Genomic DNA, 15,229 nt, shown 5'->3' on the forward strand with positions numbered 1-15,229 from the left:
TAAACCCCATCCCTGAACTTGTTTGTCATATTGGAGTCTTTATTAAACAGTCTTTAGAACTGAGGGGGTCAGACCCATGTCAGACAAGCTTATGATTGTGTTTTTTACATAAATTTATAATTGAACTCTTAAAATATGTTCTATTATATTGTATTGTATTAAGTTGTATTGCATTGCATTTAAAATGCATAATTGTTTGTTTGTATTGCTTGACCCTTATGGGTGTAATTTTGCAATAAAGATTATTTTTTAATACATAAGGGATTGGGCATGGTCTACAGAAAAGAGAATAATGGGCAAAAAATAAAGAAAAAATACCTAAATTTATGAATACATGCAGACATAAAGACCCCCTTTCAAACCTTAGTACATGTATTGAAGTATTTGATACAATAATCATTGTAGATACGTATGTGACGTCAAATCAGGGGATAGTCTTTATTTAAGAATTGAATGCTTCTTTTTGTAAATTTATTGGGGTATAAAAGTGTTGACCGAAGTATATTTTGTATGAAGAGCGGACGCGCTTCATTCTAAAAATGTGCGCACGGTCAATGCTTTTACAACACTAAAAAATACTAAAAGAAGCATTCAATACTTTTAAAAAATTACATTTTTTTTCCAGGATCATGAAAACACGATTTCAATCAAGTTTTTATTTTATTTACCTGTGCAAGTTATTGTGGAAGCTCGTGTCATCATGAATGTTACATTTCATTTTGAAATGAAGATTAATTTCAGAATGACGCGAGATTGCTGTTAGCCAATCAAAGTAGCGTATTATAATGAACCATAGATATATAATATCGTTATCATGGGTTGATATCACCCCGCAGTTGAGTTAAACAGATGCAGCTAAGGATTTCGCTCAAAACGGGGCTTACATGAAGAGTAATTTTGAACTTGTAGTGAGCTAAGAAATTGTGTTCCATGTTCAAAACTTCACTGTCCCTTTGATATGAAAAACAACAATCAAGGCGTTCGATCATACAGTCCTTTTTATAGTTTTTTTTTGGGAGGGATGGGTGGGGGCGTAGTTGATTTTTGTGCCATGAATTAAATAACTTATATAGAACAAACATTAAGCAATTGGCTAAAATATAAAAATGAGAAACAGTGAAACATTTTGGAAATTTTTTTGTGCAATTGTATTTGGCTTAAGGCGAGGATCTAGAGCCAATAAACTTGTATATTTAAAAGTACACTTGTAGTTTACAACGACAAGGACGGGAAATACGCATTTACTATAATTATACCGGACATTAAACATTTATACATTTGAATTGTAAACAGAACACAGTCTCATTGATATTTTTGAAAGTACAAAAAAGTGGCAGTTGCTTGTACTTACTTTCATGTGATACTAACATATAACTCTTTTTATATTTAAAAAGTGATTCAAAATTATTCATGAAGTTTGTAAAATGCAGTTTTCGCCCTTTCTCTAAGATGTGATGCGATTTTACAGCAAAGCAATAAATAGCTAAATACTTCTGAACTGTCGAATGTTTCTACCATTTTATTGTGTATGGCCAATTTTCCTTGATTAGTTTATCTTCAAACCATTTATACGTTTTATGTTACAAATTCTTACCTATATTATTGATATAATATAAGACCATTCCAATGCTGTAGAGTAAGTCTTTTGACATGAGGGAATTTAGGGGGGAGTCATGGCAACATGTTAGCAGAAACGTTTGTATGGAGATCAGGTATGATTGCCAATGAGACAACTATCCACCAAAGTACAATGGATGTAACCGTACGGCCTTCGACAATGAGAAAAACCCATACCGTACAAGTCGGCTATAAAAAGCCCCGACATAAAAAATATGAAACAATTCAATTCAGAAAACTAACGGCCAAATTTATAACAAAACAATTTACGAAAAACAAATATGACCGACATGAACCAACGACAACCACTGAACTACAGGCTCCTGACTTGGGACAGACGCATAATGAATGTGGCGGGCGCTCAACCCTCTCCTAACCTTGGACAGTGGTGAAACAGCACATCATAAGAACAAACTATAATAATCAGTTTAAAAAGGCTTAACTCATCAGATCGATACAAAGCAGAACAATCAAACAAAAACACAGACGTCTATAATGCCGGGAATAATTGTGTACAGAAGTTTTTTTCCAATTTAGTCAAATGCAATTCTTTTCATTCTGTTCATCGTGGACTCAATTTGGTGAATTCTTCTATTATTTTTCTTTTATTCATTTACGTTAAGACTAAATTTAATTATTTTGTTTGTCCAATTTTTGTACATTGTGCATAGCGTTGTTATTGGAACTTTTGTTTCTGCTTGTCAACCCTTTTCTGATTTTGAAAGTTAGCTGAGCGAGCCAGACAACAGCACGACCTGATTCAATACAGGCATCGATAAAAATAACAGATGAATTGATTTAAAAACAGAAATGAAATAATTAATTTAAAAAGTTGATAAAAAAAATTAAACATGTTATTCTTAATACTAAAGGAATAACAGATTGCAACACACATCATCGTTTCAACACATAAGTCTATGCCGTTGAGAAGTTTCACAGGATAGAAAATAGGAATTGATTATTCATGGAATTTAGTATGATGTTATTTTACCTATTCATGAAAATCATAATGAAAATATGAAATACTTTATCATAAAGAAAAGAATTCACTTAATGTTTTCATATACAAAAGGTAATGTATATAAACGTTCAATCGCTTAATGTACCGCCGTTTAGATATACTCAACAACAAAAGAGAGACACCACCTTCATTGATTTCTTTGGAGTAAGAATTTCTATTGCATATATAATATTTTTTTAAAATGATTTAAACGAGTCAAATTTTGACAAAACTTTTCTGAAGTCATAAACACTAAATTCTTTGAAATGAGAATTTTCTTAAATTTGATTTTTGACGTCTCAAAAAAACACATTTTTAACCAAAAAAACAAACCAAAATGTTGCCAAATGTGTGAAAAAATAAAGTCGTGTGTATCTTTTAACAAGAAAACAACGAACATGACTTTGATTATCAGTTCCTTAATCGAATTTTTGTCTAATGATGAATTTGAAACCGACTTTATATTTAAATATCTCTGACTTTGACTTTGATTTTTTTACTTTTGTGGCTAAAATCTCCATTGTCGTCACTAAAATGAAAACTTCTCTGTAAACTCTGCATTAGTTTTTCAAGGTTTTGCTTAAAATATATTACATTTCCACAAATTTGCAGCAAAAACAAGAAATAATAAAAATGCTATATATATGGTGAGATGTGGTACGTTATTTGTATTGTTAAGTTTATCACTGTGTAGATCATCTCCTTAACCACAACCGTTTTACTTTAAAGGTACTTACGTACATTTAAATTTATTATGAAAGATGATGTTGTTATGTCTCTTAAAATATAGAATAACATTGCAAAGAAGGTTTACGTTCGTTTTAAAATAAAACTGAAAAAAATCTAAACATTTAAAACCTGATGTTCAGTGGTTGTCATTTGTTGATGCGGTTCAGAAGTGTTTCTCGTTTCTCGTTTTTTATATAGATTAGAACGTTGTTTTTCCTGTTTGAATGGTTTTACACTTGTCTAGTCATTTTTGGGGCCCTTTATAGCTTGCTGTTCGGTGTGAGCCAAGGCTCCGTGTTGAAGGCCGTACTTCGACCTATAATGGTTTACTTTTACAAATTGTGACTTGGATGGAGAGTTGTCTCATTGGCACTCACACCACATCTTCCTATATCCATTTTGGCGACTTTGTACTAAATCTGTAAGTACGGCACTTTTGTTCTGATATAAAAACATACCCTTCCCAATCCCTATCATCCTTCATGCCAAATCATTTTGTTCAGCAGAATAATGAATACACCCATATGCAAAACTTTTTTATTCCGAAGTAGGTTAATGCAAAAACATAATATTATTATAACAACTTAAGTATACCCCACATGTTAATTGGTTATTGATTGTTGGTTGCTCAACGTCCAGTGGCAAATATTTCATGCGTGTCAATTAGCAATGAATACAATAGGAAGGTCCCGTAATATAGACAATCCGCGATGAAGGTGGCGGGAGAGTGTGGACTGCCACTTGAAAATGAGGGTATATTGAATAGAGACCGACATTTTACCTTACAACAGGTCACCTAAGGACCACTCAAAGAGTTGTTACAACGGTTACTAACGTGCAGACAGAGTGGCACTCTCTTCACACGAAACATCGGATTTAACGTTCCCATTCTGACCGGACGTGGCTGCGTACTTGTACATCCTGCACAGCGAAACGGACCCCCACTTTGTCAAAAGTTTCACTGCGGTTGGAAGAAGACCTGTGTGACCATAAGTCTATTCCCCAGTTACTATTGGGGGTGGGGGTACTACACATGTAGTTTACAGTTAAATTGAAGTTTCTCTACATGAATTATGATTGATTGATTCATTCATTGGTGTTTAAAGTCAATTTCAACAATTTTGTGACAGTCATTTTTTATTGGTGGAGGAAGCCGGAGTGCCCGGAGAGAACCAACGACCTTCGGTAGGAAAACTGATAAGATTGAGTCGAGTGCACCTGCCCTGTGCGGGATTCGAACTCACAATCCAAGTGTTGACTGGCTAGTGATAACGTAGTTGGACTACTTAACTACACGAATTAGGAGTATAAGTACCAGACGTAACATATCCAATAGCAAGTAAATTGCATAAATTCAAGATGATTGAGAACACGAATGTACTAAGACGAAACGAGTTTCTGTTTCCGGTAATTGTCTAAAAGATGTTAGTAAAGATATGAACCGACTTAACTGTATCGAACGGTGGTATCCTTTATTTTAAGTCCGATGGGATAGATGCGGTCAACAAAGTCGCCAAACTTTGAACTACTCAGTGAAAGGACCCAAACGTCGTTATCTTTATAGCAAAAATGTAAAGTAAAAGGATAATACTATTTTTCTTTCATTCTTCATGAGAAGCTCCTGTATGAATTTAGTCTCATATGAATAAAGGAACAAGTCGACAAAAAGCTGTTGGTTATTTATTTATGATTAGTTTTAACTAATGGGATTATCCTCTTGAAATAAAGATTATTTATTCATTTATTTATTTATTTATTTATCATTTCAAATTGTGTCGACGTCGGTGCTTTTTTTTATAAGACTACGTGGCACTGGTTCGAGCAATCCTTATTTAAGGCTAGAATGAAGAAAACTAGTGTAAAGAGTAGAGATATCATGTTTTATACTATTGCACGAGAAAAGAGCTTGTGTGTACACGGACAGATATCTGTTTTTTTTTTAATATCCACATCTAATTTACACAGCTCCTATACATAAGTTAGTTTTACGGTAACTCTGCAGCCGGGTTTTGTGTCTAATATAATAATTATTTTTTTGCAAAATTACAACCATAAGGGTCAAGCAATACAAACAAACAATTATACATTTTAAATACAATGCAATACAATGTAATACAATACAATATAATAGAACATAGTTTAAGAGTTCAATTATAAATTTATGTAAAAAACACAATCATAAGCTTGTCTGACATGGGTCCGACCCCCGCAGTTCTAAAGACTGCTTAATAAAGACTCCAATATGACAAACAAGTTCAGAGATGGGGTTTAGAATGTTTTTTAGTATTAAATGCATCAAGATGTTGAAATAATGGTACATAGTCTTTTAGATAAGCAAAAAAATTAGAACGCAATGATATGTTAATGTCACAATACAAAAAGAAATGAAATTCGTCATCTAGGACTCCACATTTTTAAAAATAAAAAAAAAATAAAGATTATAATAATAGATTTTAATCATTTGAAAAGAAGTTTTAGAAATGACTTAACACCATCTAATGTAGGTAACGTCAGTGATTCAAAGTTTGATATACTATTATAGTGTTTAGACATAGCCTCCTGATTTTTTGATATTATCATTTTTAATTAGTTCTTTAGGTATTCTCCTACCTTTGGTGTCCAATATTTACAATTTTCATACTGAATAACCAATGACTCAAGACTAGTTTTTTCATCAATTTTAGTGTTGTTAGGTAAAGGTAGTGTATAATATTTCAAGAGAAATTCTTATGTTCTTTTATTACATTGATTATAATACAAAATGTGAACTGTTGTATCGAGATGAAAAGAATTCATTAAATATATGATTCACATATGACATAGTCGTTTCAGTGTATTTGGGTTTAAATCTCAGATGATAACTGCTATTTATGAATATGAAAACTGTGGTAATAACATGTATACAGATAATATTTTGTATTCGATTTGCTTTTGTAAAAAGCACTTTTTATTCGATTTTATTTTATAAATATAGTTGCAACACAAATAAGCTAAAATCATAATTACAGAATATCCCCAAATTGATCTTAGTTTTACATCTATTTTTGCTGTCAAGTTCATATTTTCTTTTGTCGTTTTCTGAAATTTGAGTAAACCCAAAACCACAACTGATAATGAATTATAAACCAATAAGAGTACGACCATTTCAATTTTTGAAAGAGGGGAGGGTTGCGCGTGGGATATTTACCATTAACCATTTCCTGCATTTTCATGCATTTTGTTGTACAGAATATTCATTTCATCCTTTCTTTGGGATTTTCCCCCCCTCTTATTACAAGGCCAGAGTATTCATTTACAAACCTCCTCCTGCGCCATACCCCATCACAGATGGTCAAGTCATTACTGTCAAATGGGAGAAGTCCGGGTACCTACATGTATATTAAGTCAAGTTGAAACCTTGGGGTCAAAATAATATAAAATTGAGAATGAAACGGGGAATGCGTCAAAGAGACAACAACCCGACCAAAGAGCAGGAAACAGCCCAAGGCCACAATGGGTCTACTGCTAAACAATGTTTTCTTTTAAAGTGATAAGTAATTTTTATCCACGCTTCTCACCATAGCGCTGAATTTTAAGAAATTTACAGGCTTGGGGTTAATTGTACTAAAGTACACTCATAGTTTTTATCATACTAAAAATACATCAGATCCACCCTTTACTTAATTCTAAAAGGAACAATAACTGCCTATCTTTTAAAGTTTACTAAATTATTATAGTATATAATGATATCAAGTTTGAAAAAAGGCAAAAGCCATCGTCTTAGTAAGTTTTTATGAACTTATTAAGTATACATTATGATAGATGATCATAATACTTATTACCCTAATCGATCGATTCCTTACAAGCACGTGAATTAGAATTAGAGATTATATTTCATTGAATCAATATAAAATTTGACACATTTCATATAATGTTTTTAATATTCATCCCTTGTTCGTCAAAAAATCCTTATTTATCCCATGTGTTAAGTATTTTTAAGCCTTAAAACCATATTTTAGATGTAACCGAGGTTACATTTCAACGTATCATGTCTGTGAATTATAATGGAAAAGGTAATTAAGGACTATTCGATAATATGATAAATTGAAGGATAGCTACATTTTCTGTTGTAAAAATATTGTTTTCTTCCATCATGAGAAAAAACACTTTATTTAACAGATACATTTTAATAGAATAAAAAACGTCAATATAATTTAATTATTTTTTATTTGAAAAACCCTAGCTGTGCGGTATGAAGAGTTTATTTTACTTGATCGACCATCGATATCGACGAGAATTGTGGATGATATCCAAATTTTGCGATCATACAGTCGTTATTCTATGTTCGCCCAGAGAAAGGAAAAGCAACAATCTCATGTTGATTAACTAAGATTGTCAGTTTTTTTCTAGCAAATATCGGTGGTTCTCTCCGAGGACTCCGCCTTCTTCTACCATTAAAAACTGGCCGCCACAAAACAGCCATGTGATGAAAGAGGAGTACCGCCAACATGTTTAGCCCCGCCACATTATGTATGTGTCTGTTCCAAGTCAGGAGCGTGAAATTCAGTGGTTGTTGTTTCGTGGCCTTTTATAGATTGCTATGCGGTATGGGTTTTGCGCATAGTTGAAGGCTTATAATTTTTAACCTTCTACGTCATTTGGTCTCTAGTGGAGAGTTGTCTCATTAGCAATCATACCACATCTTCTTATTTTCATATTAAACACAATAAATCAACAAAAGCAAATTGCGGCAAAAAATTAAAAAAACACATTTTAATTTTTTATTCCGAATGACAGGCTTACGGTGACCTATAGTTGTTAATTTCTGTGTCATTCGGTCTCTTGTGGAGAGGTGTCTCATTGACAATCATACCACTTCTTATTTGTATATTATGTCCCTTTGATTAGAAAAAAATATATTTCTGAAAATGACATACAAACATGTTACATACTATAAAACACGTATACCGTGACGCACTGTAAACATGATTTTGGTGGGTAGTTGCCTCAACGGCTTTGATAGATGGTTATGATAAAACATCTCCGTATTCTTATTGTTACATTTAACTAGTTATTTTTTCCGCGGCCAGGTTCGGATCCAGCCATTTTTAAAAGGAGGGGGGGGCGGTTTCCAACCATATTTCCCCATTCAAAAGCATTGATCGTCAAGAAAAGGGGGGTTCCAACCCCCCCTTTTTGGATCCGCCATTGACGGCGATCGTTTGAAGAGATCTCCAGCTTCATTTTTTTTTTATTTAGACATGTAACATTTTTACTAAACTTTGAACCACATCCAGCTCCATTCTTGAGATACATTAAGCTAATACAGTATACACAAGATATTAGTAATTCAATTAAAGCACTTTTCCACAGTGAATGCTGGTGATTGTGCGTAATTCAAACACCGATATCTTTCTGATTGATTGATTGATTGTTGCTTGTTTAACTTCAGGCGGCAAATATTTCGTGCATATTCAGGACGAGAACAAATTTAAAATCAAACATCAAACGGATAATGACTCCTACATGCTTGGTCTATTGAATTTGGCAGACATTTGGTCATGCAGCAGGCTACCGGAGTGTTGTTGCAAAGGGTTATTAACGTGCAAAGAGAGGGTACTCACGGGACATCATATTAGATTCATCCAGTCTGCATATTTGTACATTCTATTTTAACAAGAGTTTTACTGCCGGACGGAAGAAGTCCCTAGATGAACATATTTATAATATACACGAGCTAATCCTTGTGGTTACAAAATTTTCTGTACGCCTTAGATATCTATATTACAGGGTTTTGAAGCAGACTGTCAGCAATAATCACTCTATATCACGGTGATTCTCTTAACTCCTTGAAGAGTGAACTCAATTGTTTCACCATGCGTTTACTACAATTTTCGGTAAAAGGAAGGGTCTCGGTGGCCGAATGGATTTAGTAGTTCCTCTAAAGTATCAACAGCCTGATTGACAACACTGAGGTTGTGAATTCGAACACTGCATGTGACATGTGCGTTCGACTCCGATCTTAACTGACTAGGATTGCTAGTTTTCGAGTCGAAGATCGGTGGTTCTGTCCAGGCACTCATGCTGCCTCCGCTTATGAAACACTGGTCGCCACGCTATTGGTTTAAGTGCTGAAAGTGTCGTTAAACACCAATCAATCAAGTTAAACGTGCAGCTCAATGAAATACAACCAGAAAACATTAAATTATATGTTTTGGTTTTTAAACCATAAAATCGTTCTTGTTTTGTTTGTGTAATACGTGACAATTAAAGAAAGGGTTCCATTACAATGACTATCAATTTAATCAATGGCAAACTAGGTGTTTATGGATTTTAAATAATTGGCATCATTCATTTTTGATATAACATGTTATGTAACGACTTATAGTTAACAATCGTATGTACTGGCTTGGAAGTAATTTAACTCACACGTCAAAGTTTTTTTATGAGGAAAGGGAAATTAATGTGCGCAGAATGCATGGCAAACCAAGATATACAATTTGATATACAGTTGGTTCTTTAACTTGAACAAACACTCTACAAATGGTCCACCTGTAGACAGGGGTGGGGTCGTGTGGTTCAGATGCCCCCTGACAACAATCAAATACTAATTAAGATTATTTTAGTCGATATTCAGATTAAACTTTGCCTATTAAAGTTAGAGCGTCATGACCCTATAACAACCTCCTCTCATCCCGGTCATAGGATGGTTAGAGCGACATGACCCTAACAACCCCCTCTCATCCCGGTCATGGGATGGTTAGAGCGTCATGACCCTAACAACCCCCTCTCATCCCGGTCATGAGATGGTTAGAGCGTCATGACCCTAACAACCCCCTCTCATCCCGGTCATGGGATGGTTTCTCTTATAGGCTAAAGGAGGAGGACAATCATCATTATTTGGTCCTTGAAATTAACAAATAGTTAAAATCTTAAGGTTATTGGCCCGAGAACACAGTCATTTCGTAGTGCATTTCTTTTAGACAATATATGTAAATTAAAACAATCGTAACTTCTCTATCTCAATAAGATATTTATAGTGTAGAGTACTGCTTTTGAGACAAATTATATCAAAACTGATGATGAGAGTTTTTAACGACCTTGACTGGCTATACAGCCCTCGCACGGTCAAAACTGTAGAAAGTGTTATCAGATCTAACTAAAACTATGGACAATTTTATGTTAACGGTGTCTATAATAAGTTTGACTGCTTCAGACAGACTAATCTTCTGACCTTTTTCAACTGGACCAAATCACTACATTACCTAAAAATGTATGACCCCAATTTTCCTGCTTACTATTTTATGCATACTATACAAAGAAATAAAATTGGAAGGTGTATGAACAAATGCAAGTTATACACTGTCCACACTAAGGACAACGAAAATCAAAGAACGATAAATGTGTCCTCGCACCAAATAAAAATTGTTCAATACAAGAAGCTTAAATCCCAATGAAAAATATATAAGACGTGATTATTATTATTGATATACAAAAGACTTGAGTTTTGTCGAAACATGAAAGTTTTATTTGATAGATACATGTATATTATACGTTATGATTTTCAAATTCAAAGGCCAAAAAAAGTTGCCTTATCATATTTCTACTTTAATTTTACCCTGTCCAACGAGTCTTGGATCGATCCCTGTAAATTGAGATAGTGTGATAAATTTGCAGGAAAAAGTTGCCACAGGACCGGAATCTGCATCTAGAAAAAGGGGTTTTAGGGGATTCCATCATTGAAAGAGACCTTCAAGTCTAACGTTCATCGATTTAAAATTCAGGAATACCGATCCTTTTCTGGATCCACAAATGTGGACTGTCAATTTTTTCATTTGAATAACAGTTTAGAACATAGAAAATACCAAAGTCAACCTGGTCATTCTCAAGTAATGAATGTGAAAACACCAATTTTATTAGAATACTCATAAATACAGTCCTTTCCTCCAAGGTAAATAGTTTCTTCTATTATCAGTTGTTTTCAATACATCTATTGATACAGGCTTGTCTATTTATTGTCATGTGAGACGTTGGGACAACACGAATGATTTACAATTTGTAATTTGGAGATCAACGATAGGTCAATAGACTGTCAAACAGAAATTGACATTTCATTACAAAGTATTTCGTGAAACTAATTTGGTAAACAATTTTTGAAATTGACCTACACTAGAACAAATTTTCAAATTACTCACATCTACAATATACCATAATGAGATACTTCATTTTCGTTGAAGGAGAGCGAGCGAGATGAATTACAGTTTATTTTGCCTCACTTCTTTATTTAATTATATAGTTTTATTGAACTGTGTTTTGCCTTTTTGCATGACCTATATGGGTGAAATATGGTGCAAACATGAAATCAAGTTATTATTATTATAAATTGGAAAGACCATTATTTTGTCTAATTTTCAGGATTTTGAACTAATGCCCCTTAAGTTAGATGAGACAAAAGAATGGTACATCTAGTACTTCCACAAAAAATACTAAATGTATTGTATTAAACAAGACCTCATATAAAGAAAGTGTAACCTTGATTATCAGAACAAAATAAGCCTTTGAAAATGAAAAAAAAAACCATCAAAGACCAGTTTTCTGCACTGAAGTCTGTGTCACACGGTTATAGAGTAAAGAATCATGTGTACATGGATATATAAAAAAAAACAGATGAGGTATGATTGCCAATGAGACAACTATCCACCAAAGTTCAAATAAAGTGGATGTAAACATTTATAGGCAACCGAATGGCTTTCAACAATGAGAAAAACCCATACCGTATAGTCGGCTATAAAAGACCCCGACATGAAAAATATAAAACAATTCAATTGAGAAAACTAACGGCCTAACTTATAACAAAACAGTTAACGAAAAACAAATATGACAGACATGATCCAACGACAACCACTGAACTACATATAGTTCTTTTTCTGAATCTCTAACTCGTGTTGATTTGAATTAATGTTTGAACATTAAATTATATCAGCCTGCATGCACATAGCCAGGGAGCGGACCAAGGGTTAGGCGAGAAGTTCCAGAACCTCATTAGGACAGAAAATATGTTTTTTAATTTGTTATTTTCATTTTTGACAAGCGGCGCCCCACCCCTCCCCTTATTTTTCGTTGCGCCCGTTCAAGTTTGGAAAAACCTGTACCCTCCACTGATAGTATATGATTACTTATTGGGCTGTATAAAAATAAGGCAAGATTTGGAATTATCGTCAATCAGACAGCAACCGAATAAAAAGTAAACTAAAGTTAAACTCTTGTCAAGATCGTTATAGTTGAAGGTATAGATGACTTTCTGTTAATTTGAGATGCCCTTTAGTGACATGTACATGTTAATTTGAGATGCCCTTTAGTGACATGTACATGTTAATTTGAGATGCCCTTTAGTGACATGTACATGTTAATTTGAGATGCCCTTTAGTGACATGTACATGTACATGTAATTTGAGATGCCCTTTAGTGACATGTACATGTTAATTTGAGATGCCCTTTAGTGACATGTACATGTTAATTTGAGATGCCCTTTAGTGACATGTACATGTAATTTGAGATGCCCTTAAGTGACATGTACATGTTAATTTGAGATGCCCTTTAGTGACATGTACATGTAATTTGAGATGCCCTTTAGTGACATGTACATGTTAATTTGAGATGCCCTTTAGTGACATGTACATGTTAATTTGAGATGCCCTTTAGTGACATGTACATGTTAATTTGAGATGCCCTTTAGTGACATGTATTTTGCACTTCAATGTTCCGGTGATTAATTATACAGGTTTAATTCAAATATCAAAGTAAAATAAAAACAAGTTTGGTTAAAAAAAAAGAAAACTTACATGACTTTTCTTTCTATCTCCCATGTCAATTTGAAATGAATAGTCCATTCTGCAATCTTTCTATTCGTGTTTCTTTCAAGGAGAAACATAAAACTAACTTATAAAGATTTATTACATTGATTCAAAGAATGTAAATTTCGTAACGGTATTTATACTTCCATATAATATTCCATTTGATCATTATTGAATAAGAATTTCAATCATGTGCATCCTTGGTGTTAATTCCCAATCAACAACAGATTAATTTACATCAAATCAACGTATTGCTTTTAATAACTTTTGAGATCTAAAGTTAATCTTCTTCTATTAAGGCAATATTAATAAATCCTGATGATACGACGGTTTATTGGTGATAAAGTTGAGATCATTATAGTCTGTCACTATTACTGATAATAAAGTCCTATAGACTTTCACCACATTTTTGGACGTGTTTTACGTTTCCCAGACTCCGAATCCATTTTCTCTTCTTTTACGGAAATACTATCTCGCGTCTATAACCGTACTTGTTCCACTTTTCTTGAGACGGATCACCTTTTCCTTTATATATTTTCAATTTGTTAAAATTTAAGCATGCATCTATGAATGAAGGTTCTTCGAGGGTAATCTTCTAATTTGATCCTGTTATTGACTTTTGTGAAGTGATAGTATTCTAAATGCTATTTGACATATTGAAAAATTTAAAACGCCTATTGTTTTCATACTCGATTCGAATAACAAACTTTTACTTTCAGTTAAGTGTAAATGAATTAATGATAAAGCGATTTTCATCTCTGTACCCGGACCATATTTTATAATTTTGATTAAAGTAATTATTTATTTAAACATGAAATAAAATATCAATCACTTCCACATTATATATATATATAAATTGCTTTTCCTGCTAGTTTATAGAAAAAACATTATTTTGCGAATACAATTGTATCCAGTATTGTTACATTTTGAGTATATCAAAAGAAAAGAAAAAACTATGTTTTTCTTTCAAAATCTCCTTACCGAGCCCCTGTTTATGAATATTTATTCAAAATAAAGGATCTCTTTCACTATTTTATTTACTCTTTAGACAAATCTTTCCCGTTTGAATGCAATCCTAAACAATATGCGCAATCACTATATCCTACACCATTGAAGTTGTGAAAACTTAATATATAACCACGGAGAAAGGTTTTTCATAATAGGGGTCTTTCATACTAAACGACGTTATTTAATTTCTGACAAAAAGAAATATATAAACAGATTTTGGCTATTGAATTTATGATGAATTTGTAAAATAGTGTCCCGTCTCTGATGTTAGCAACTGATATTATATATTTGTTATGACATGTGATTAAATAGTGTAAATGCATTTTTTATATTAAGATCACCACATACATGTAAAATTGATTAGCATTGAAGTACGATTACTTTTGCATTAATACTTTTTTTTATTGAGGCATATAATTTTATACACAATTTAGATAATATATTCTAGAAAGACTACCAAATGCATTCTGGTCCCATAATCAAAATTAAAAACAAGAATCAATTAACAGTCGACAAAACAGTATCGCGTTATAAAAAATGACGTATTATTTCAAATCAACTGAAAAAATGTTTAATTACTTTAAGCTCATGATACGACGTTTCTTATTATTTCGCTGTACTCGTTTTTGTTTTCTTCTTTTCATTAGTTACCTGTTGTATCGGTTGTGTTGGGTTTAGAACCTTTTCTGTACTCATTTTTATTAAGTGTACATTCTTACATCACAAGTCAGTACCTCGTAAGTGGTGGTCTTTTGTTATTTTCTAATATTTTGGTCAGTTTGATAGGGTTGCTGTCTAATTGACGTTTATCCGCATATCCATTTATAGAGATCTCACAAAACATGTTTAACCTCGTCGCATCTTTGCGCCTGTTCAGGAACCTCTGGCCTTTGTTAGTCTTGAATGTTTTTTTAATTTTGGTTCATTTATATGTTTCGGAGTTTAGTGTGACGTCCATTTTCTATGAACTAGTATACATTATTGTTTAGGGGCCAGCTGAAGCACGCCTCCGGTTGTGGGATTTTTTCGCTGTGTTGAAGAC

General features: G+C 33.1%; 1 protein-coding gene and 1 long non-coding RNA gene across 2 annotated transcripts in view; both read right to left on the minus strand.

Moving 5' to 3' along the window:
• Nucleotides 1-13,809, minus strand: part of LOC127720520 (echinoderm microtubule-associated protein-like 2) — an 80,234-nt gene extending 66,425 nt beyond the window's left edge. Inside the window, exon 1 of the mRNA XM_052227112.1 lies at nucleotides 13,168-13,809. Coding sequence (XP_052083072.1) covers nucleotides 13,168-13,215 — 48 coding nt within the window. The 5' untranslated portion in view covers nucleotides 13,216-13,809. The remainder of the gene's footprint in view (nucleotides 1-13,167) is intronic.
• LOC127720532 (uncharacterized) overlaps nucleotides 1-15,229 on the minus strand; it is a 362,531-nt gene that overhangs the window by 241,333 nt on the left and 105,969 nt on the right. The window lies entirely within an intron of this gene.

This window comes from Mytilus californianus, unplaced genomic scaffold, assembly GCF_021869535.1.
Source record: "Mytilus californianus isolate M0D057914Y unplaced genomic scaffold, xbMytCali1.0.p SCAF_11, whole genome shotgun sequence".
Classification (NCBI taxonomy): Eukaryota; Metazoa; Mollusca; class Bivalvia; order Mytilida; family Mytilidae; genus Mytilus; species Mytilus californianus.